We start from the raw sequence: 22,500 nt of genomic DNA on the forward strand, positions 1-22,500 counted from the left end.
TTCTCCGGAGTTGCCCAGGGTGTGAGGCGCCGGGCGGGTGTGGGGATACTCACAAGCCCCCGGCTGAGCGCCGCTACGTTGGAGTTTACCCCGGTGGACGAGAGGGTCGCCTCCCTACGCCTGCGGGTTGTGGGGGGGGAAAACTCTGACTGTTGTTTGTGCGTATGCACCAAACAAGAGCTCGGAGTATTCGGCCTTCTTGGAGACCTTGAATGGAGTCCTGTATGGGGCTCCAGTAGGGGACTCCATAGTTCTGCTGGGGGACTTCAACGCGCACGTGGGAAATGATGGGGACACATGGAGAGGCGTGATTGGGAGGAACGGCCTCCCTGATCTAAACCAGAGTGGTTGTTTGTTGTTGGACTTCTGTGCTAGTCATGGATTGTCTATAACGAACACCATGTTCGAACATAGGGATGCTCATAAGTGTACTTGGTACCAGAGCACCCTAGGCCAAAGGTCAATGATCGATTTTATAATCGTTTCATCTGATCTGAGGCCGTATGTTTTGGACACTCGGGTGAAGAGAGGGGCAGAGCTGTCAACTGATCACCATCTGGTGGTGAGTTGGGTCAGAGGGTGGGGGAAGACTCTGGACAGACCTGGTAAGCCCAAACGGGTAGTGCGGGTAAATTGGGAACGTCTGGAGGAGGCCCCTGTCCGACAGACTTTCAACTCACACCTCCGGCGGAGCTTTTCGTGCATCCCTGTGGAGGCTGGGGGCATTGAACCCGAGTGGACAATGTTCAAAGTTTCCATTGCTGAAGCTGCGGCGGGGAGCTGTGGTCTTAGGGTCTTAGGTGCCTCAAGGGGCGGTAACCCACGAACACCGTGGTGGACACCGGTGGTCAGGGAAGCCGTCTGACTGAAGAAGGAGTCTTTCCGGGATATGTTATCCCAGAGGACTCCGGAGGCAGTTGCAAGGTACCGAAGGGCCCGAAGGGCCCGAAGGGCCCGAAGGGCTGCAGCCTCTGCCGTGAAAGAGGCAAAGCAGCGGGTGTGGGAGAAGTTCGGAGAAGACATGGAGAAGGACTTTCGGTCGGCACCAAGGTGCTTCTGGAAAACCGTTCGCCACCTCAGGAGGGGGAAGCGGGGAACCATCCAAGCTGTGTACAGTAAGGATGGGACGCTGTTGACCTCAACTGAGGAGGTAATAGGGCGGTGGAAGGAGCACTTTGAGGAACTCCTAAATCCGACTAATACGCCCTCTATGGTAGAGGCAGAGCTGGAGGATGATGGGGGATTGTCGTCAATTTTCCTGGTGGAAGTTGCTGAGGTAGTTAAACAACTCCACAGTGACAAAGCCCCAGGGATTGATGAGATCCGTCCGGAAATGCTTAAAGCTCTGGGTGTGGAGGGGTTGTCTTGGTTGACACGCCTCTTCAACATTGCGTGGAAGTCGGGGACGGTGCCTAAGGAGTGGCAGACCGGGGTGGTGGTTCCCCTTTTCAAAAAGGGGGACCAGAGGGTGTGTGCCAATTACAGGGGTATCACACTTCTCAGCCTCCCTGGTAAAGTCTACTCCAAGGTGCTGGAAAGGAGGGTTCGGTCGATAGTCGAACCTCAGGTTGAAGAGGAACAATGCGGATTCCGTCCTGGTCGTGGAACAACGGACCAGATCTTTACTCTCGCAAGGATCCTGGAGGGAGCCTGGGAGTATGCCCAACCGGTCTACATGTGCTTTGTGGATCTGGAGAAGGCGTATGACCGGGTCCCCCGGGAGATACTGTGGGAGGTGCTGCGGGAGTATGGGGTGAGGGGGTCCCTTCTCAGGGCCATCTAATCTCTGTACGACCAAAGCGAGAGCTGTATCCGGGTACTCGGCAGTAAGTCGGACTCGTTTCAGGTGAGAGTTGGCCTCCGCCAGGGCTGCGCTTTGTCACCAATCCTGTTTGTAGTATTTATGGACAGGATATCGAGGAGTAGTCGGGGTGGAGAGGGGTTGCAGTTCGGTGGGCTGGGGATCTCATCGCTGCTTTATGCGGATGATGTGGTCCTGATGGCATCGTCGGCCTGTGACCTTCAGCACTCACTGGATCGGTTCGCAGCCGAGTGTGAAGCGGCTGGGATGAGGATCAGCACCTCTAAATCTGAGGCCATGGTTCTCAGCAGGAAACCGATGGAGTGCCTTCTCCAGGTAGGGAATGAGTCTTTACCCCAAGTGAAGGAGTTCAAGTACCTTGGGGTATTGTTCGCGAGTGAGGGGACAATGGAGCGGGAGATTGGTCGGAGAATCGGCGCAGCGGGTGCGGTATTACACTTAATTTATCGCACCGTTGTGACGAAAAGAGAGCTGAGCCAGAAGGCAAAGCTCTCGATCTACCGGTCAGTTTTCGTTCCTACCCTCACCTATGGTCATGAAGGCTGGGTCATGACCGAAAGAACGAGATCCAGGGTACAAGCGGCCGAAATGGGTTTCCTCAGGAGGGTGGCTGGCGTCTCCCTTAGAGATAGGGTGAGAAGCTCAGTCATCCGTGAGGAGCTCGGAGTAGAGACGCTGCTCCTTTGCGTCGAAAGGAGCCAGTTGAGGTGGTTCGGGCATCTGGTAAGGATGCCCCCTGGGCGCCTCCCTAGGGAGGTGTTCCAGGCACGTCCAGCTGGGAGGAGGCCTCGGGGAAGACCCAGGACTAGGTGGAGGGATTATATCTCCAACCTGGCCTGGGAACGCCTCGGGATCCCCCAGTCGGAGCTGGTTAATGTGGCTCGAGAAAGGGAAGTCCAACGGCCACCCTGCACGTCTTTGTCGTAGATCAACTGGTCCTGCACACGGCTGCAGCTGATTGGACGAACACTTCCCTCAGTGGTTAAAAACACACCAACATGAAACTCTCTGATTTTAATGAATCTGACATTGGTCACTTCAGCAGATGGTTACGAGTTTTCCAGAGGCGGAGAGCCGAGCTGAACCATCCTCATTTACATAAAGTTGCCTGGATTCAACTTTATGACAACGAGGAGTGAGAAACTCGACGCCCCGTCTCCCACAATGCATTGCCCGGCTACTCACAGAGACAACAAATGGGAAGCGTGGAAATGACGCTAAAACAACTCTGTATTAACTGTTATTTAGTTATATTTAGCAGGGTTAGCTCTATCCAGGTTAGCCATTGGTTAACAATACCAGTTGATGACCCTGACAGAACAAACAGACAGAGACGGAAAGGACTAATCTCTGGTCTGAATGGAAGAACTGCTGTTTATTTGAAAGTTAAACTTGTTTTAAAGAGACAGTTTGAATATATTCCTCATTTTTTAGGCTCTGTGTGTTTAGGTATTGTCTTACAGGATCAGACTACACAATTTTGTCTTTCACGACAGTCACTATGACAGACTAGACAGACATACATTGCCAAAAAATCTTGCTGTGTCTTAAACAGAAGAGCAGCAGAGCAGCAGTACAAGTGTGACACCGTCCAGTCCCCAAGCCGATTATCACGTGTTGTCATGAAGATCACGCGTGAGTTCAGGTCAACGCTTCGGTGGAGCAGCAGCCTCTCAAAAACTCTCAAAAATCTTTTAAACTGACCGTTGTTGATCTGAAATCCATACTGATTCAGCAACTGCATATCTTATTTATTGCTTAAAATGTTTTCTGAAACATGTTTCTGTGAACTGATTTTGTAAAATAAGAGAGATAAAGACACACGTTTGTCAGTCCAGACCCACGTTATCAGGCACGACTTTGAACATTTGTCTGTGACGTGTCTGTCAGGTCAAAATCAGGCTGAATTTGTGTAGTCTGATCCTGGCATTAAAGGAACAGTACGTCACTTTTACCCAGAGTCAGATCAGCTCTAGGTTAGCCTACCTTAGCACAAACTCTGGAAGCAGAGGGAAACTGTTAGCCTAGCTCCATGTGTTGGCCGCTCTGGGCTTCCATACTTCAGAGTTTGACTTTAGTTTGTGAAAAGGAAAATAAACACACAGTGAGCAGACAGACAGGTTTTATTCATCAGAGCAAAGCAGTGAGACTGTGTGTGTAAACAGGAAGTGATGTCACAGGCCCTGTTGGTTCCAGCCCAGGAACCAGCCGGTGAAGGTTGGCGGTTCAAATCCCTGTTTCACGGTCACGGTGGGCGTGCGAGGGTCTCTGTGGGCCGGGTCGCTCGCCAAGTACCTGAGAGCTGCATACACAATTAGCTGTTAGCCGTTAGCTGTTTGTAGTCCTGCTCTTCTCCGGAACTACAAAGCTACTAAAGATTAAAGCCATCCAATCAGAAAGCTTCCACAATGTAAACAAGGAAGCCGACTGCAGCGTCTGTTTATTTTAATCTGAGTCAGGTTTAATAATCCATCACTGCCTAAATAGAAGTCGCTGTAACAGCACCAAGTCAAATACGTCAAAATACTAACCTCCAGTCTACCAGTCTAACCTCCAGTCTACCAGTCTAACCTCCAGTCTACCAGCCTAATCTCCAGTCTACCAGCCTAACCTCCAGTCTACCAGTCTAACATCCAGTCTACCAGTCTAACCTCCAGTCTACCAGTCTAACCTCCTGTTTACCAGTCTAACCTCCAGTCTACCAGCCTAATCTCCTGCCTACCAGCCTAACTTCCTGTCTGTCAGCCTAACCTCCTGTCTGCCAGCATAACCTCCTATCTGTCAGCCTAACTTCCCGTCTGCCAGCCTAACCTCCCGTCTGTCAGCCTAACTTTCCGTCTGCCAGCCTAACTTTACGTCTGCCAGCCTAACTTCCCGTCTGCCAGCCTAACCTCCTATCTGTCAGCCTAACCTCCCGTCTGTCAGCCTAACTTCCTGTCTGCCAGCCTAACCTCCCATCTGCCAGCCTAACCTCCCATCTGTCAGTCTAACTTCCTGTCTGCCAGCCTAACCTCCCGTCTGCCAGCCTAACCTCCCGTCTGTCAGCCTAACTTCCTGTCTGCCAGCCTAACCTCCCATCTGCCAGCCTAACCTCCCGTCTGTCAGTCTAACTTCCTGTCTGCCAGCCTAACCTCCCGTCTGCCAGCCTAACTTCCCGTCTGTCTCACCTGACGCTGCCGCCTCTGTCTTCTCCTCCTCTTGAGACTCGTTTCCGATCCAAACGAACACCTGTAGGAGGACACAGGAGGTGAGGACACAGTAGGTGCGGACACAGGAAGTGAGGACCTGTAACCATGGTGACGGCTGGAGACTCACCTGGTCCCAGGTGTCGAGGATCATGACATCATCAGGAGCGAGGTCGTCCTGCGTCAGCTCCCCTGGAACCTCCTCCATCTGAACACAGGTAATATTTATATTATTATTATTTTATTATTATTATTATTATTATTATTATTATTATTATTATTATTATTATTATTGTTATTATTATTATTACTGAAAGAAAAACATTGTAAACAGCAATTCATTCTCGCGTCAGAAAGCGATGCTTGGTCAGGTATCTTTGACGTTTGTTATTGACGCTAAAAGTCTCCTTTAACGTCATATTTAAACGCACGGACAGACAGAAAGACGGAGAGACAGACGGACAGACGGACAGACAGACAGACAGACAGAGGGACAGATGGACAGACAGACAGACGGACAGAGGGACAGAGGGACAGAGGGACAGAGGGACAGACGGACAGACGGACAGACGGACAGACGGACAGACGGACAGAGGGACAGATGGACAGACGGAGAGTCAGACAGACAGAGAGACAGACAGACAGACAGACAGACAAACCAGGAAGTTTCCGGTCTTGTTGGAGCAGGCAAACAGACGAGGAGGATGAGTGTCCATCTTGTTCTTCAGACGGGGGGACCGACAGTAGTCTTTCTTCCCCCCCAACGCATCCAAGAATGCATCTGTAACCACACAGAGACACAGAAACTCACAGGTTTAAAAATAAAATTCCATACCGATACCAACACCGTGACTTCCGTACCGGTTCCGAGTTTCTCCTGTGTGTCTCTGTTACGTTACGTTAGACAGCCAATCACATACATTACGTTAGAAGCGTGCTGCGTGCTGATTGGCTCACAGAAAAAGTTACTACTTAGGTAGTGAATGATGAGGCATTTTTCAATACTTTAAAAGGCAGTTTGGAGGTGTTGAGTTCGGTACCCAGCCCTAGTGATGTGCTGTCTTTAGTTCCAGTTCATCATGGACCAATCAGACCCCCCTTACCTTCCTCCCCCCCCTCCTCCAGTGTGGGGGGGGTTACCTGCAGGAGTGCAGCCAGGTGTTCTGCTCCCTGAGCTTCAGCCGAGCTGCTGCGCCCCCCCCTCCACCTCCAGGACCCAAAGGAGGAAACCAGCAGGAAGACATCACCGGAGTTCAGACTGGAGGAACACGGGTCCACCTGGGGAACAGGTACTGGTTACCATGGTAACACTGGTGTCTGGTACTGGGGTCAGACTATAGACCAGCTTCAGGCTGGAGGAACACCAGTTACTGGTTACACAGTTAGACAGTTTGTGGGGCATACAGAAACTAAAATGAGCACAGTAACCCTCTCAAGACATAACTTGGTCTATGTATGGCTCTGGTTTTCTGTCTCACCTCCACAGCTTCCTGTCTCACCCCCACAGCTTCCCATCTCACCCCACAGCCTCTCTCACCTCCACAGCTCTGGTGTCTCCCGCTGGATTGGCTCGGACCTGGAACAGACGGGTATCTGCAGCCTCTGATTGGCCACCCTCTCTGGAAGTCCCGCCCTTGTACACCACCATTGGTTGGCTGCCAAACAGGCTCATGAGGTGGGCGGGCTCTTTGCCCTGAACCACACGCACCTGCAGATGGACAGATGATCTGTTCAGCTCAGAGGTTTCAGTCTGGGTCTGTCTGGGTGTCTAAAGCCAAGTTCAGATCAAAGATTCACAGCGAGACAAAGCCATTTTAAAACGTTGCAGGAAAGGTTCCAGCAGTCTGAACCAACCTGTCTCTCAGAGTAGTAGTTACCGCAGGCAACACTTTTCAGCTCGCGCTAAAACGATTTTTACGACAGCAGGTGTGGCTTTGATCCAAAGGGGCCGCTAGGATCAACAGAAACTAGGGATGCACCAAATCCAGATTTTTGGGGTTCAGCCGAATACCAAATCCACTGGTTAAGATTCTGCCGAATCCGAAACCAAATACTGAATCCTACTCCCATCCTCAGTCCATTAACACAGTAAACACATTAATGAAGTAAACAACGTCCACAACAGTGTATTTTTCATTTTATTTACCTGAAGTTGCTGCATTTTGGTTGCTGTCTGTAGACCAAATGTTGTAACAGTGGTGATGTTGTGTATTGTTTAAGGTCCTCGCCACCACGAGACAAATCAGCATTGTAAATTGAACATGTAGCTGGACTTGAATGGCCTTCTCTTCACTGAAAGTACTGCCAAACTACACTTCTTCTGCTCACGAGTTCCATTTTCACTTTCTCACAGCCTACTGCATTGAACGCTCCACCTACGTAAACACCTTCCTGTAATCAACGACGCCGTCATTACGTTGACCAGCTTAGCGCGCGTAGCATAAGCGTAGGGTTCTGTTCGGTGGAAAAACATTCTGTGGTTCAGCAGAAACCGAACCCCGTCAAAAAGCTCAATATTCAGCCGAATCCAAAGCCAAATCCTGGATTCGGTGCATCCCTGACAGAAACTGAAAGTTCCTCGTAGCCACTTTAAGGAAACAGGTCACCCCCCCCAGTGTTCCCAGCTGGTGTACCTGAACAGCCCCCCCTCCCAGTTCTTCATCCAGCTGGAAAGCCAAGATAGCCGACACCCCGACCTCGTCCTGGCTGGACTCTGCTCCCTGCCTGAAGAGACACAAATACTAAATATCAACATTTCATACCTTTTGGTTTACAAAGTATTATACAACAAGTAGATCCGACCAGACAATCTGATTGGTCAACTAGACATTTAGAACGTGCTGAATCAGCATGACAGCACACCCAGAGCCATTTGAGCGCCTGGTGCAGCACTGAAAATATTACTCCACCATTTCCATGGCAATATTGTAACTTCCAGGGCTGAGTCAAAAAAAAGGTAACGTAACCGTAACAACATTGATACAATGGATCGTTTAGTTGTTAATTTTGATTTATATGGAGGACTTAGTTTTCATGAATGGTTGGAAGAGGATGAGAAGTTAATCATTGGATGAAACAACATTTTTATAACACTCTGGAGTTAACTGTTTCTGGAATAGTTTGGATCACATCAGCTGTTTGATCACATCAGCTGTTTGGATCACATGATCACATCAGCTGTTTGGATCATATCAGCTGTTTGGATCACATGATCACATCAGCTGTTTGGATGACATCAGCTGTTTGGATCACATCAGCTGTTTGGATGACATCAGCTGTTTGGATCACATCAGCTGTTTGGATCACATGATCACATCAGCTGTTTGGATGACATCAGCTGTTTGGATGACATCAGCTGTTTGGATGACATCAGCTGTTGTCATCCAAATCAGCTGTGCCACTGACACGGCAATAATTAAGTTTGCAAAGCAGTTTGGTGTTTATATATGCGTTAGTTATTACATTTAAAAAATGCCACGATCTCTACCTTTACAAAGCTAACGTTAGCTTAGGATGACTAGCTGACCAATGTTTAACAGGGAGGGACTAAAAATTATCTCTGTTGCTTTTTACTTTAATTTGAGAGTGAATTGCCCCACAATATGAATACAGTTTGATTATAACTTTTATGTAGTTGTAACCGTTGTATAATTGCAGTATTACACGAGAGGGTTTGATTTAACGTCATTATTGGCACGACAGTGATGCGGCTATAGGACCAAGGTGCTTGTGCCGTGGTTCGTAAGCAACACTTAATCGTGGGCCCTCTGGTCACCATGTTATATTATTATATTAATATAAACATGTTCTCACCATATGTAGATGATGTGGCCCTGTCTGTTGTTGTGTCTGTACTGATACAGGATGATGTAACTGTCACCTCCAAAGAACTGACCGAAGACTGACGCATCCACCGGAACTTTCTCTGATCCTTCAATACGCCAGATCTACAGACAGACAGGTTAGAGAGACAGACAGGTTAGAGAGACAGACAGGCAGACATGTTAGAGAGACAGACAGACAGACAGATATTGAATGGGCAAAATTACTTCAGGAGCCGTTCAGAAAGCGGGCGCTCACTGTTGAACTCTTTTTAGAAACGTACACACAGAGTCAATTTTTTTGAACTGTCGGAACTCTAAAAGCTGCCAGCAGAGCTGTGATTGGCCACTGTGAACTGGCCCCGCCCCCTCACCTGTTTCTCTCCGTCTCCGCGGTCCACCATCCCGTGTTGCGCTGCCATGGTGTCTGATTGGTGGAGCTTTGACACGTCAAACGGAACCTGTCCAATCAGAAGAGTTAGTCTACAGAGAGCCATTCTCTGATTGGCCCTGAAGCCCATCCTGAACCTGATTGGTTTACCTTCTTTATCCTAGCGATCTGACTGGGTACGTAGGCGGTTCCCATGCCAACGGTGTCGCCACGGTCCCTCCAGTTTTTAAAGAACTGTTGGAAGAGCGGAGTCTCCCCGTGCTCTGGAAAGACCTGAACCTGAGGGGGTTTGGACAGGTGAGTTACCTGTGTGTGTGTGTGTGTGTGTGTGTGTGTGTGTGTGTGTGTGTGTGTGTGTGTGTGTGTGTGTGTGTGTGTGTGTGTGAATCTGAAAACCTACTCCTGTTGCCTTGATATTCTACCAATGGGCGTTTTGTTTTGTTTGGCTACAGATCTTCTACAGATTGTAAACACGTCTCTTCTCTCAGGTATCTTCCCACAGGCCCTGAGAACTGCAGTCATTAAGCCACTCTTAAAAAAGAACAATCTAGACACGTCACTAATGAGCAACTATAGGCCAATATCAAACCTTCCATTTTAAGTAAAATCATTGAAAAAACGGTTTCTCAACAACTGAACCTTTTCTTGTCACTAAACAACAGTTTTGATGCCTTCCAGTCGGGTTTTCGACCACACCACAGCACTGAGACAGCTCTTGTTAAAGTCTTTAATGACATCCACTTAAACACAGATAGTGGCAAAACTTCAGTCTAGGTATTACTTGATCTCAGTGCTGCATTTGATACGGTCGACCATGACATATTACTAGACCGATTAGAAAACTGGGTTGGCCTTTCTGGCACAGTAGTAAACTGGTTTGAGTCTTATTTAAAGAATAGGGACTACTTTGTGTCTATAGGGAATTATACATCTGAGCATACAAATATGACGTGCGGAGTTCCCCAAGGCTCCGTTCTGGGGCCTCTCCTGTTTAACATCTACAGGCTTCCACTGGCTCAAATTATGGAAAACAACAACATAAGTTACCATAGTTATGCGGATGACACACAACTTTATATAACCTTATCGCCAGGGGACTATAGTCCAATACAACAACTGACTAAGTGCATTGAACAAATTAATGACTGGATGTGCCAGAACTTTCTTAAATTAAATGAAGAAAAAACTGAGGTGGTTGTTTTTGGAGCAAAAGAGGAATGATTGAAAGTCAGCACTCAGCTTCAAACGATAATGTTAAAAACAACAGACAAAGCCAGAAATCTTGGTGTAGTCATGGACTCAGACCTGAAATTTAACAGCCACATTAAGACAATTACAAAGTCAGCCTATTACCACCTTAAAAATATATCAAGGGTTAAAGGACTTATGTCTCAGCAGGACTTGGAAAAACTTGTCCATGCTTTTATCTTCAGTAGACTAGACTACTGTAACGGAGTCTTTACAGGTCTCCCTAAAAAATCAATCAGACAGCTGCAGCTGATTCAGAACGCTGCTGCTCCAGTCCTCACTAAGACCAAGAAAGTGGATCACATCACTCCAGTTCTGAAGTCTCTACACTGGCTTCCAGTGCCTCAAAGAATTGATTTCAAAATACTTCTGCTGGTTTATAAATCACTAAACGGTTTAGGGCCAAAATACATTTCTGATTTGCTAGTACACTATGAACCACCCAGACCTCTCAGGTGGTCTGGGACAGGTCTGCTACACTATGACCCACCCAGACCTCTCAGGTGGTCTAGGACAGGTCTACTACACTATGAACCACCCAGACCTCTCAGGTGTGTACCTGTATGTACCAACGTGTACCTCTGTGTACCTGTATGTACCTGTATGTACCAATGTGTACCTGTGTGTGTGTATAAACCAATGTGTACCTGTGTGTACCTGTGTGTGTATTAACCAATGTGTACCTGTGTGTGTATTAACCAATGTGTACCTGTGTGTACCTGTGTGTACCTGTATGTACCAATGTGTACCAATGTGTACCTGTGTGTACCTGTGTGTATGCTGGGTAGTTCATCTTTTGGATGAACTGCTCTGCGCTCTTCAGGACAGCGAAGCGCTCCTCAGTGTTCGCATCCTTACCTGCGCACACACACACATCATCATCATCATCATCATCATCACCACCATCATCATCATCATCATCATCATCATCACCATCATCATCATCATCACCATCATCACCATCATCACCATCACCATCATCATCATCATCATCACCATCATCACCATCATCACCACCATCATCATCATCACCACCATCATCATCATCATCATCATCATCATCATCATCATCACCTCCATCATCACCATCATCATCATCACCACCATCATCATCATCATCATCATCACCATCATCATCATCATCATCATCACCATCACCATCACCATCACCATCATCATCACCATCATCATCATCACCACCACCATCACCATCATCATCACCATCATCATCATCATCATCATCATCATCATCATCATCATCATCACCATCACCATCACCATCATCATCACCATCATCATCATCATCATCATCACCACCATCATCATCATCACCATCATCATCATCATCACCATCACCATCACCATCATCATCATCATCATCACCATCACCACCATCATCACCATTACCATCACCATCATCACCATCACCATCATCATCACCATCATCATCATCACCATCATCATCATCATCATTACCACCATCATCACCATCATCATCATCATCATTACCACCATCATCACCATCATCATCATCATCATCATCATCATCACCATCACCATCATCACCATCACCATCACCATCATCATCACCATCATCATCATCACCATCATCATCATCATCATTACCACCATCATCACCATCATCATCATCATCATCATCATCATCATCACCACCATCATCATCATCATCACCACCATCATCATCATCATCACACGTCAACATCAACACTGAAAGCTTCAACAGCATCATCAGATGTTACTGCAGAGTTTATATTTCACGTTAAACCATGTTGTTAACTCTCCTGTTGTCCTCGGGTCAAATATGACCTATTTTCAAAAAGTTTCTATATCAAAAATTTGGGTTTCTTTCAAACAAATTTTCACACAAAAAATAACGTGGATGGTTCCTTACGAGGCTCTTCACAAGTAAAAGAAATTATCAGTTCACTACTTTCATAGAATTTGGGTGTTTCATAAAAAAGTGACCAAAATGTCGGAAAAAGCTCCAAAAACTTGGGGGAAAAAACCCAGAAAAACTTTACAAAGGCACAGAAAAAGATGACCAAAACGTTCAAAAAAAGTTTTCATTTTATATTTTGACCTAGAAAACTAAGTTGCATGGTCGAAGGTAGACAACAAGAGTTAACAGTTCCTCCCCACAAAGCTTCTACGGTAACACAGTACGACTATACTCCGTTACAGTCAGCCTGCAGCTGTAGGTTTCTATGGTAACAAAGTACCACTATACTCCGTTACAGTCAGCCTGCAGCTGTAGGTTGCTATGGTAACAAAGTACCCCTATACTCCGTTACAGTCAGCCTGCAGCTGTAGGTTTCTACGGTAACAAAGTACCCCTATACTCCGTTACAGTCAGCCAGCAGCTGTAGGTTTCTACGGTAACAAAGTACCCCTATACTCCGTTACAGTCGGCCTGCAGCTGTAGGTTTCTACGGTAACAAAGTACCCCTATACTCCGTTACAGTCGGCCTGCAGCTGTAGGTTTCTACGGTAACAAAGTACCCCTGTACCCCTATACTCGATCAGTGCGCGTGCGTGAAAGCTGCATGCTGCCTGTTACCTGCTCCAGCTTTTTAGTTCGCTTTTTTTTTACTTTTTTAACTTTCATTCTCTTTTGTTCGTTCTTGTTTTATCACTTTAACTCTGTGAAGTCCTGCCCTCTCTAACGAGGTTACTTTGCAGAGTTTTGGTGCTTTTTTCGTGTTGTTTTTTTTTTTTTATCAATGCCGCTTTCACCGGGACATGCTGCCTTTTCCGTGGATGGCTTCCACACTGTCCAGGCGGACCGGGATTGCACCGAGAGCGGTAAGCGGAAAGGCGGGGGGCTTGCTGTTCTAGTAAACAGCAGATGGTGTTATCCCGGTCATATCACGATTAAAGAACAGCTCTGTAGCCCGGATGTTGAACTGCTGGCCGTTGGACTCCGTCAATACCATCTGCCTAGAGAGATCCCACATGTCATCATTGTTGTCGTGTACATCCCTCCCTCTGCAAACCCAACATCTGCCTGCAGCATCATCCACACCACCATCTCCAAACTACAGACTCAACACCCCAGTGCCCTCATCATCATGTCGGGAGACTTTAACCACGTCACCATGGATAGAGTTCTGCCGCCATTCAAACAATATGTGAGCTGTCCTACCAGAGAAGAGAGGACCCTGGACCTGATGTATGCTAACATTAAGGAAGCATACACCTCCTCTTCTCTCCCCCCTCTTGGCAGGTCAGATCACAACCTGGTTCACCTCAAACCCTGCTATGTGCCTCTGGTGAAGAGGAAGCCTACAACCACAAGAACAGTGAGGAGGTGGTCGGATGAGGCTTATGAGCCACTGCAGAGCTGCTTTGAAGTGACGGACTGGCCTGCACTCTGTGAGCCCCATGGGGAGGACATTGATGGGCTCACAGAGTGCATCACGGACTACATTAATTTCTGTGTGGACTGCAATGTCCCTGCTCGGACTGTAACCTGCTATGCCAATAATAAACCCTGGATCACCAAGGACATGAAGGCTATCCCGAATGAAAAGAAGAGGGCGTTCAGAGATGGCAACCGTGATGAGGTGAGGAGAGTGCAGGGGGTACTCAAACTCAAAATCAGGGAGGCTAAAGACAGTTATAGGAGAAAGCTGGAGAGTAAACTCCAGCATAACAACATGAGGGATGTGTGGAGCGGCATGAGAACCTTCACTGGGTTCCAGAAGACTGGTGGCATGGGGTTGGAGGGCCGTGTGGACCGGGCCAATGATCTGAACCTATTTTTCAATAGGTTTGATACTGCGGCCCATCCCCCACAAGTCTCTGCTGCTGGCTGCCCAAAAAAAACTGCCACTTCACCTCCTCCTACTCCTCCTCCTTACAGGCCCTTTGTCTGCACCTCACCACCTCAACTCACACCCTCCTACTCCACCCCTCCCCCCAGCTCTACACCATGTCCTCTACAACCTGAGGACCTCACCCCTCCCCCCACGGTCACCTCTACAGTGTCCTTCACGCCTGACCTGGTGAGAAGACAGCTGACTAGACTCCACTCCGGCAAAGCTGCTGGCCCAGACGGTGTATTTTCCAGGGTGCTTAAAGCCTGTGCCCCCCAGCTGTGTGGAGTACTAAGTCTAGTCTTCAGCCTGAGCCTGCACCTCCAGAGGGTCCCCGTGCTGTGGAAGACGTCCTGCCTCGTTCCTGTGCCAAAGACGCCGCGTCCCAGCGGCCCTCAGGACTACAGACCGGTGGCTCTGACGTCCCACATCATGAAGACCTTCGAGAGGCTCGTCCTGGAGCAGCTAAGGCCTATGGTCAGGCCCTTCACTGATCCACTACAGTTCGCCTACCAGCCCAGCCTGGGAGTTGAGGACAGCATCATTTACCTGCTGAACAGAGTCTACACTCATCTGGACAAGCCTGCGAGCACTGTGAGAGTCATGTTCTTTGACTTCTCCAGTGCTTTCAACACCATCCGTCCGTCTACTGGGTGAGAAGATGACTGCGATGCAGGTGGAGGCCCCCATCGTGTCCTGGATTGTTGATTACCTGATGGGCAGACCACAGTACGTACGCCTAAAGAACTGTGTGTCTGACAGGGTGGTCAGCAACACTGGGGCTCCACAGGGGACTGTCCTCTCTCCCTTCCTCTTCACCCTCTTCACCTCGGATTTCAACTATTGCACTGAGTCCTGCCACCTTCAGAAGTTTTCTGATGACTCAGCAATAGTTGGCTGCATAGAAAAGGGTGATGAGACTGAATACAGGACTGTTGTGGGCAACTTTGTCACTTGGAGTGAGCTGAACCATCTGCAGCTCAATGTGACAAAAACGAAGGAGCTCGTAGTGAGGAGGGCGAAATCACCTGTGACCCCTGTTTCCATCCAGGGGATCCCTGTGGACATTGTTGAGGAGTACAAGTACCTGGGGGTGTACTTAAACAATAAACTGGACTGGACTAGACACGCCGAGGCTGTCTACAAAAAGGGCCAAAGTCGACTCTTTTTCCTGAGGAGGCTGAGGTCCTTTAACATCTGCCGGACGATGCTGAGGATGTTCTATCAGTCTGTCGTGGCCAGTGCTATCTTCTTCGCTGTCACATGCTGGGGCAGTGGGATGAAGGTCGCTGACACCAACAGACTGAACAAACTGATCAGGAGGGCTGGTGATGTCGTGGGGGAGGAGCTGGACACACTGACGACCGTGGCTGAGAGGAGGATGCTGTCCAGGCTTCAGTCCATCTTAGATAATGTCTCACACCCTCTCTACGACACACTGGCCCAGCAGAGGAGCACCTTCAGCAGAAGACTCCTCTTACCCACGATGCACCACAGAGCACCACAGGAAGTCGTTCCTGCCTGTGGTCATTAAACTCTACAACACCTCCCTCAGAGAGTCACACACCCCCTCTCTATAATCATCTCATCTCAAATATAGACAATTCACTTCTCTTTTTATTGCACTATAATCATCTCAACATAGACAATCATTTTCTCTTTTTATTGCACTATTTGCACATAACACTGTACATTTCATATTTTATTTATTATTACTGTATATTTGTTTTTATTATATATGTTAAAAGTCTGGATAATATATGTTGTTTGTATACCTGGAGTGGTAACAAAAATAATTTCCCCCTGGGATTATTAAAGTATTTCTGATTCTGATTCTGATTCTGATATACTCCGTTACAGTCAGCCTGCAGCTGTAGGTCTCTATGGTAACAAAGTACCCCTATACTCCGTTACAGTCAGCCAGCAGCTGTAGGTTTCTACGGTAACACAGTACCGCTGTACTCCGTTACAGTCAGCCTGCAGCTGTAGGTTTCTACGGTAACACAGTACCGCTGTACTCCGTTACAGTCAGCCTGCAGCTGTGATGACCAACAGGAAGCAGGAAGTGATTGCGATCTAGCATCTACCCTCAGGTTCAGGTTTCAGGTCAGTTTGGTTCTAAAGTTGGAACCTTTCCAGACGAAGATGCGTCCGTTGGCTCCGTTGTCGAGGATGAAACACTCGCTGGACTGCAAAGCATCCTGGGAGAACGGGTTGTTCTCTGCTACCATGGTAACCTCCATGTCACCGCCTGCGTTGGACACCTGACAGACAGGAAGACACTTCCTGTTGCTATTTCACAATAAGAGTCTTCCAGTGGACACGTTCTGGATCAGTTACATCTCGAGCATCTGCACTTTTGATTGGACGAACACGTTACCTTGTAGAGCTGTGCCAACTTCCTGTTGGAGACGTCCATCTTGGTGTCGTCACTCTGAGCGTCAGGCAGCGCTGGTTTCTCCCCGAGAACCTGAACGCAACAGGAAGAGGTCACAGTCAACAGGAAGAGGGGAGTGTGCAGGGTCTCCGGTTTAGAGTAGGGGGAATGAGAGGGGGGAAACACCAGAGCAGGGGGAATGAGAGGGGGAAACACCAGAGCAGAGGGAATGAGAGGGGAAACACCAGAGCAGGGGGAATGAGAGGGGGAAACACCAGAGCAGGGGGAATGAGAGGGGAAACACCAGAGCAGGGGGAATGAGAGGGGGAAACACCAGAGCAGGGGGAATGAGAGGAGGAAACACCAGAGCAGGGGGAATGAGAGGGGGAACACCAGAGCAGGGGGAATGAGAGGAGGAAACACCAGAGCAGGGGGAATGAGAGGGGGAACACCAGAGCAGGGGGAATGAGAGGGGGAAACACCAGAGCAGGGGGAATGAGAGGGGGAACACCAGAGCAGGGGGAATGAGAGGGGGAAACACCAGAGCAGGGGGAATGAGAGGGGGAAATGTATTTAGCTTTGTATCAACTCATTTGGTAATGACTTGAATGTAACGGACGTTCATTAATATATAAAGTTAGGCACTAAAGCTTTAACAATGACTTTTCACATCTCATGACCTAAAGATATGTGGACCTCTACCTGTTAATCTGCCAGCCTCTTTTACCGTTATAAAACTTTGGTTCAGTACCTAAACCGTGACGTGATTAATTTTTTTTAATCACATTAATCGCATGCCGGCATTTATTAATTTATTTTACACTTCACTGGGCTTGGCGTGGTCCTAACAGGCTACTATTTTGATGGAGAAACACAGCAGCAATAACTCTGAATGGAGCTTTTTATTTTCAGAAACTCCCAGACGGCTCGTAGACAAGGCGAAAGTCATATGCACGTTGTGTAAAGCCGAATTAAAATATCACTGAAGCACGTCAAGCTTGAGCTACCAGCTACGAGCTCATTAACGTGACTCAGGTTGATGCTACCCACTAGCATGCTACCCACTCAGGCAAGGCAGTATTTTGGAGAGTGCTACTTGCCGACCTGTTGATGAAACCAAATCCCAAAAAATGACTACAGCTCTTGCGAAACGGGTGGCAACTAACTGCAGACCTGTCAGCATCGTAGAGGACTCGGGTCTTAAAGACGTACTACGGTTGGCATGTTCTGACCCGTCTCGTTGCCGTCGAGGGGGACAGTAGTTTCACCACACAGCCTGTAGGACACGGAGAAAGCAGCCACACTGGAACAGCTGCAGAGTCCAAACTCTGTCTCATTAACCGTGATCACTGGACGTCAGAGAGGAATCAACATTATTTAGGAGTTACTAAACACTATGTTGACTCTGGTAAGGAGAGGGATTTTTAGTTTTTTAGTTAGGTACTTGGAGGAGTTGTGCAATAATGACAGATTCACACATGTTTCTTTTGTTTACAGTAAATAAATAATTACAAATCTTGTAATTAGTTCATAAAGTCACTTTCTTTGCATTCATTTGATTCCCAATCAAGATACACTGGTAACAATGGCTTTCCATTGTTAATATGAACTTAAAAACTGTTCTGAAATGCAAAATAATAGAATTTTAATCATGTGATAAAATATGCGATTAATCGCAATTAAAAAAAATTAATTGTTTGACAGCCCTAATATAAAATCAATGTGATCATCATAACTGATAAACTGACATTTACCCCCCCCAATTATGTGCACCTCAGTCCTCCACACACTGAAGGAAAACGGTCTACAGCAACGCTGCTAAACTAGCTTTAGCTTAACTGCTATCTCACGGTCAGTCTGTAAACGATGTCACCGTGTTGCTATGGTTTCCTGATTGATCGACAAGTTTCCTCTTAACGCTGTGAAGCAGCTCTGAGATCTGCTGTCTCTGGTTGGGTGGGCGAGTCCCAGCTGACAGCCAATCAGCAGAGACGTTGCTTTGTGTTGTCGGGGTTAAACGTGGCCAAGAACTACAGTAAACAGGAAGTGGTCACCTGCAGCATCCTGTCTGGCTCCTCCCCCTCGTCACAGACCAGCAGCTGGCCCCGCCCACACCGCTCGTCGTCACGGATACCCTTAGACACCTGCCAACCAGCCAATCAGCAAACAGGACAAGATTTAATGTTCACTCTAAGTTATCTCTCTGCACACATCTGGTGATGTCACCACTCACCATGGAGGCCTTCATCTTCTCAAAACGGTTGCTATGGGAACCAGACCACTGGATGATTTCCTGGAGAGAGACAGACAGACAGACAGACAGACAGACAGACAGACAGACAGACAGATATTTTGATATTGAATATTTTAAAATTTTTATATACGTATATAATTTTTTTCACCTCTCCACCTGTCTCACCCTCCACCCATCTAACCTCTCTGCCTGTCTCACCTCTCCATGGTCCAGGATGAAACTGTCTCACCTCTCCACCTGTCTGACCTCTCCACCTGTCTCACCCTTCCGCCTGTCTCACCTCTCCACCTGTCTCACCTCTCCACCTGTCTGACTTCTCCACCTGTCTCACCCATCCGCCTGTCTCACCTCTCCACCTGTCTCACCTCTCCACCTGTCTGACTTCTCCACCTGTCTCACCTCTCCACCTGTCTCACCTCTCCACGTGTCTGACCTCTCCACCTGTCTCACCTCTCCACCTGTCTAACCTCTCCACCTGTCTCACCTCTCCCAGGTCCAGGATGAAACTGTCTCACCTCTTCACCTGTCTGACCTCTCCACCTGTCTCACCTCTTCACCTGTCTCACCTCTCCACCTGTCTGACCTCTTCACCTGTCTGACCTCTCCACCTGTCTCACCTCTCCACCTGTCTAACCTCTCCACCTGTCTCACCTCTCCACCTGTCTCACCTCTCCCAGGTCCAGGATGAAACTGTCTCACCTCTTCACCTGTCTGACCTCTCCACCTGTCTCACCTCTTCACCTGTCTCACCTCTCCACCTGTCTGACCTCTCCACCTGTCTCACCTCTCCCAGGTCCAGGATGAAACTGTCTCCCTGGTTGAAACTCTGCCAGCTGACAGGAACCTCTGTTGCCCTGACGACGCGTCGACCTTTGACCTGCAGCAGCCGCTGAACCTGGTTGGTCACCACGTGGTGGAAGCCGGAGGCCACGCCCCCTTTCTGGGAGACAGAGAGTGATGTCATTACATGATGTCATTACAGGATCTTTGGTTTGATTTCTCTTTTTTCCTTGTATGTTACTGATACAGCAACAAGCAATTCATAACCAACCAGACTCCATGTAAATAATCACTACTATTATCATGGTAAAACACACTTCATTCAAAGTGGACAGAAACTAAATAAAACTATCAAAAGCTGTCTTGGTTCATCTTTCCACTGTTCCAACAATCACCACTCTGGTTTGGTTGAAATAAACCCTTAATTCACCCATTTACATGTGGAAATATGCTGGCTCTATACACGCTAAAAGTCCTGATTATTTACATGGAGTCTGGTGGAAATATGCTGGCTCTATACACGCCAAAAGTCCTGATTATTTACATGGAGTCTGGTGGAAATATGCTGGCTCTATACAAGCTAAAAGTCCTGATTATTTACATGGAGTCTGGTGGAAATATGCTGGCTCTATACACGCTAAAAGTCCTGATTATTTACATGGAGTCTGGTGGAAATATGCTGGCTCTATACACGCTAAAAATACTGATTATTTACATGTAGTCTGGTGGGTTTGGTGATGGTGATTTCGGGGCTGTTTCATGTTAAACTAAAAGGATCTTACTCTTTAACTAAAAGGTCTATCTCTGTAAGGATCCATCCCATAATGTTGTCAGACTCTTAGAATAATAATCTGAGTCTGTCAGCAGCAACAACAGAACTTTTAGTGACTCTAACAGCTGCTGAACATTAGTCCTGTAGGGTTACATTACAGCTTGGTTCTGGTTTAATACTGGACCAGTTTCACAGATTGTTGTTCCATCAGACACACACACATGCCCCTGCCAGGTGCACTGTTGCCGTGGTTACCATGTACTTGAGTCCGGTTTTGAAGTACTCTATGAAGGTTTTGGACTCGTAGCCCTGGACTTCACGGTACTGGATCGGTGCCCCCTGCAGGAAGTCGTCCATCTGAACCGCAAATATGGCCGCCGCGCCGCTCTCATCCAGAGAGCACTCAGACCCTGTTACAGCCGACCAATCAGAGAGCAGAACCAGAGGCACAGAAGAGTGCAAAGAGTAACAAAAAGCATCATGAAAAGTATAAAATATATATGTGTGTATATATGTATATATATATATATATATATATATATATGTATATATATTAGAGATGCACCGATTACAACTTTCTAGGTTGATTCTGATTTCTGATTTTCTTTGAGTTAGACCTGCTGATACCGATTTTAGCCACACAAATATTTATTTTCTATCTTTTCTTTAATAGAAAATGTTACATTTTATATAGAACATAGAACAGTTTTTAAATAGATAATCGATTGCTATAAAATACAACTATATAAATTACTCCTGGTGGGAAATTAACACACATCGAAAGTGCAATGTTATGGAAGAACCATTTCCTTCTACTACTACTACTACTACTACTACTACTACTACTACTACTACTGCTAACTAAACTTCTGTATGTATGAAAACAGGGAAAACAGGTAATGGCAATAAAATAATATATAAATAACAAATAAAAAGTAAAATAAATATAGCCTTAATGCAGTATAAAGATATTTCTAAAAACACACACAGAGGCCTGTTTGAACGTCAACAGTAACGTTACCTGAAAACAGCGTGTAGTTCCTTTTTTAGCAAGTTTGCTTTATGTATCATTGTGCATAAATATGAACACTACCGTTGCTGTCAACGGGCTTATCTGCTAACGTTAGCTACCGGCGGTTACCTCGGAACAATCCAGCAAATAGACGGTACCCTAAAGTGCTGTTACCTGAAACAGGTGATTTAACGTCACCGCTCATTTTACAGTTTAACAACAAAACTAAACTCTTTAAAGATTCCTATGTTTTTAATGCTGGTTTTGAGCGGTATGCACCCCCACTGACCTGGAAAGCGTTTTAAACAGTAACGTTAATACAGCCTCAGAGGGGAGAGAGAGAGAGCGGCTGACTGTTGGAGCCGTGTATAATTACGACTGTATGACATTTCATAAACAACTGATGGAGCGACCGTGCGCCACTGCTACATGCATACAGCGGAAAACCTGCATCTGCATGTGCACGTGTGGTGTTGCTGTTGCGCGATGTAAATCATGTGGCGCCCGAGTGCATTTGACCGGCATAAAATCGGCATATGCCGGTCATGGCCGATGACATGAAAATCGGCCAATTCCGGTCACCAGCCGGTCAATCGGTGCATCTCTAATATATATATATATACAGTATGTATGTAGAGTACCTTGCTAGTAGTGCAGGTATATATATATATATATATATATATATATATATATATATATATATATACATACATATACATATATATATATATATATATATGTATATGTATATGTATATATCAGGGCTGTCAAACGCTAAATTTTTTTAGTCGTGATTAATCGCTGAATTTATCACATGATTAAAATTCTATTATTTTGCATTTCAGAACTGTTTTTAAGTTCATCGTGAACTTGACTTTAAGATTTGTTTATTATTTATTTATTTACTGTAAACAAAAGAAAAATGTGTGAATCTAGTCACACATTTGAAACTAGAGTCAATCTAGTGTTTAGTAACTCCTAAATAATGTTGATTCCTCACTG

General features: G+C 46.8%; 2 protein-coding genes across 11 annotated transcripts in view; both read right to left on the reverse strand.

Annotated features, from left to right (window-relative positions):
• LOC116056993 (scavenger receptor cysteine-rich type 1 protein M160-like) overlaps positions 1–22,500 on the reverse strand; it is a 1,012,348-nt gene that overhangs the window by 187,548 nt on the left and 802,300 nt on the right. The window lies entirely within an intron of this gene.
• Positions 3,928–22,500, reverse strand: part of LOC116056975 (gelsolin-like) — a 21,836-nt gene continuing 3,263 nt past the window's right edge. The window contains exons 3-19 of one of the 4 annotated variants that reach the window (XM_031309381.2): positions 20,742–20,896; positions 19,719–19,874; positions 18,914–18,973; positions 18,735–18,824; positions 16,684–16,773; positions 16,435–16,567; positions 11,237–11,325; positions 9,370–9,498; positions 9,203–9,289; positions 8,821–8,954; positions 7,641–7,731; positions 6,545–6,715; positions 6,111–6,285; positions 5,667–5,788; positions 5,138–5,215; positions 4,990–5,050; positions 3,928–4,124 (exon numbers count right to left, since the gene is read on the reverse strand). In XM_031309381.2, coding sequence (XP_031165241.2) covers positions 3,997–4,124; positions 4,990–5,050; positions 5,138–5,215; positions 5,667–5,788; positions 6,111–6,285; positions 6,545–6,715; positions 7,641–7,731; positions 8,821–8,954; positions 9,203–9,289; positions 9,370–9,498; positions 11,237–11,325; positions 16,435–16,567; positions 16,684–16,773; positions 18,735–18,824; positions 18,914–18,973; positions 19,719–19,874; positions 20,742–20,896 — 1,949 coding nt within the window. In that variant the 3' untranslated portion in view covers positions 3,928–3,996. Of the gene's footprint in view, positions 4,125–4,989; positions 5,051–5,137; positions 5,216–5,666; positions 5,789–6,110; positions 6,286–6,544; positions 6,716–7,640; positions 7,732–8,820; positions 8,955–9,202; positions 9,290–9,369; positions 9,499–11,236; positions 11,326–16,434; positions 16,568–16,683; positions 16,774–18,734; positions 18,825–18,913; positions 18,974–19,418; positions 19,442–19,718; positions 19,875–20,741; positions 20,897–22,500 lie in introns of those variants that run through there. The other 3 variants (XM_031309382.2, XM_031309383.2, XM_031309384.2) reach the window with 3 other exon arrangements.

This window comes from Sander lucioperca, chromosome 2 (assembly GCF_008315115.2).
Source record: "Sander lucioperca isolate FBNREF2018 chromosome 2, SLUC_FBN_1.2, whole genome shotgun sequence".
Lineage (NCBI taxonomy): Eukaryota > Metazoa > Chordata > Actinopteri > Perciformes > Percidae > Sander > Sander lucioperca.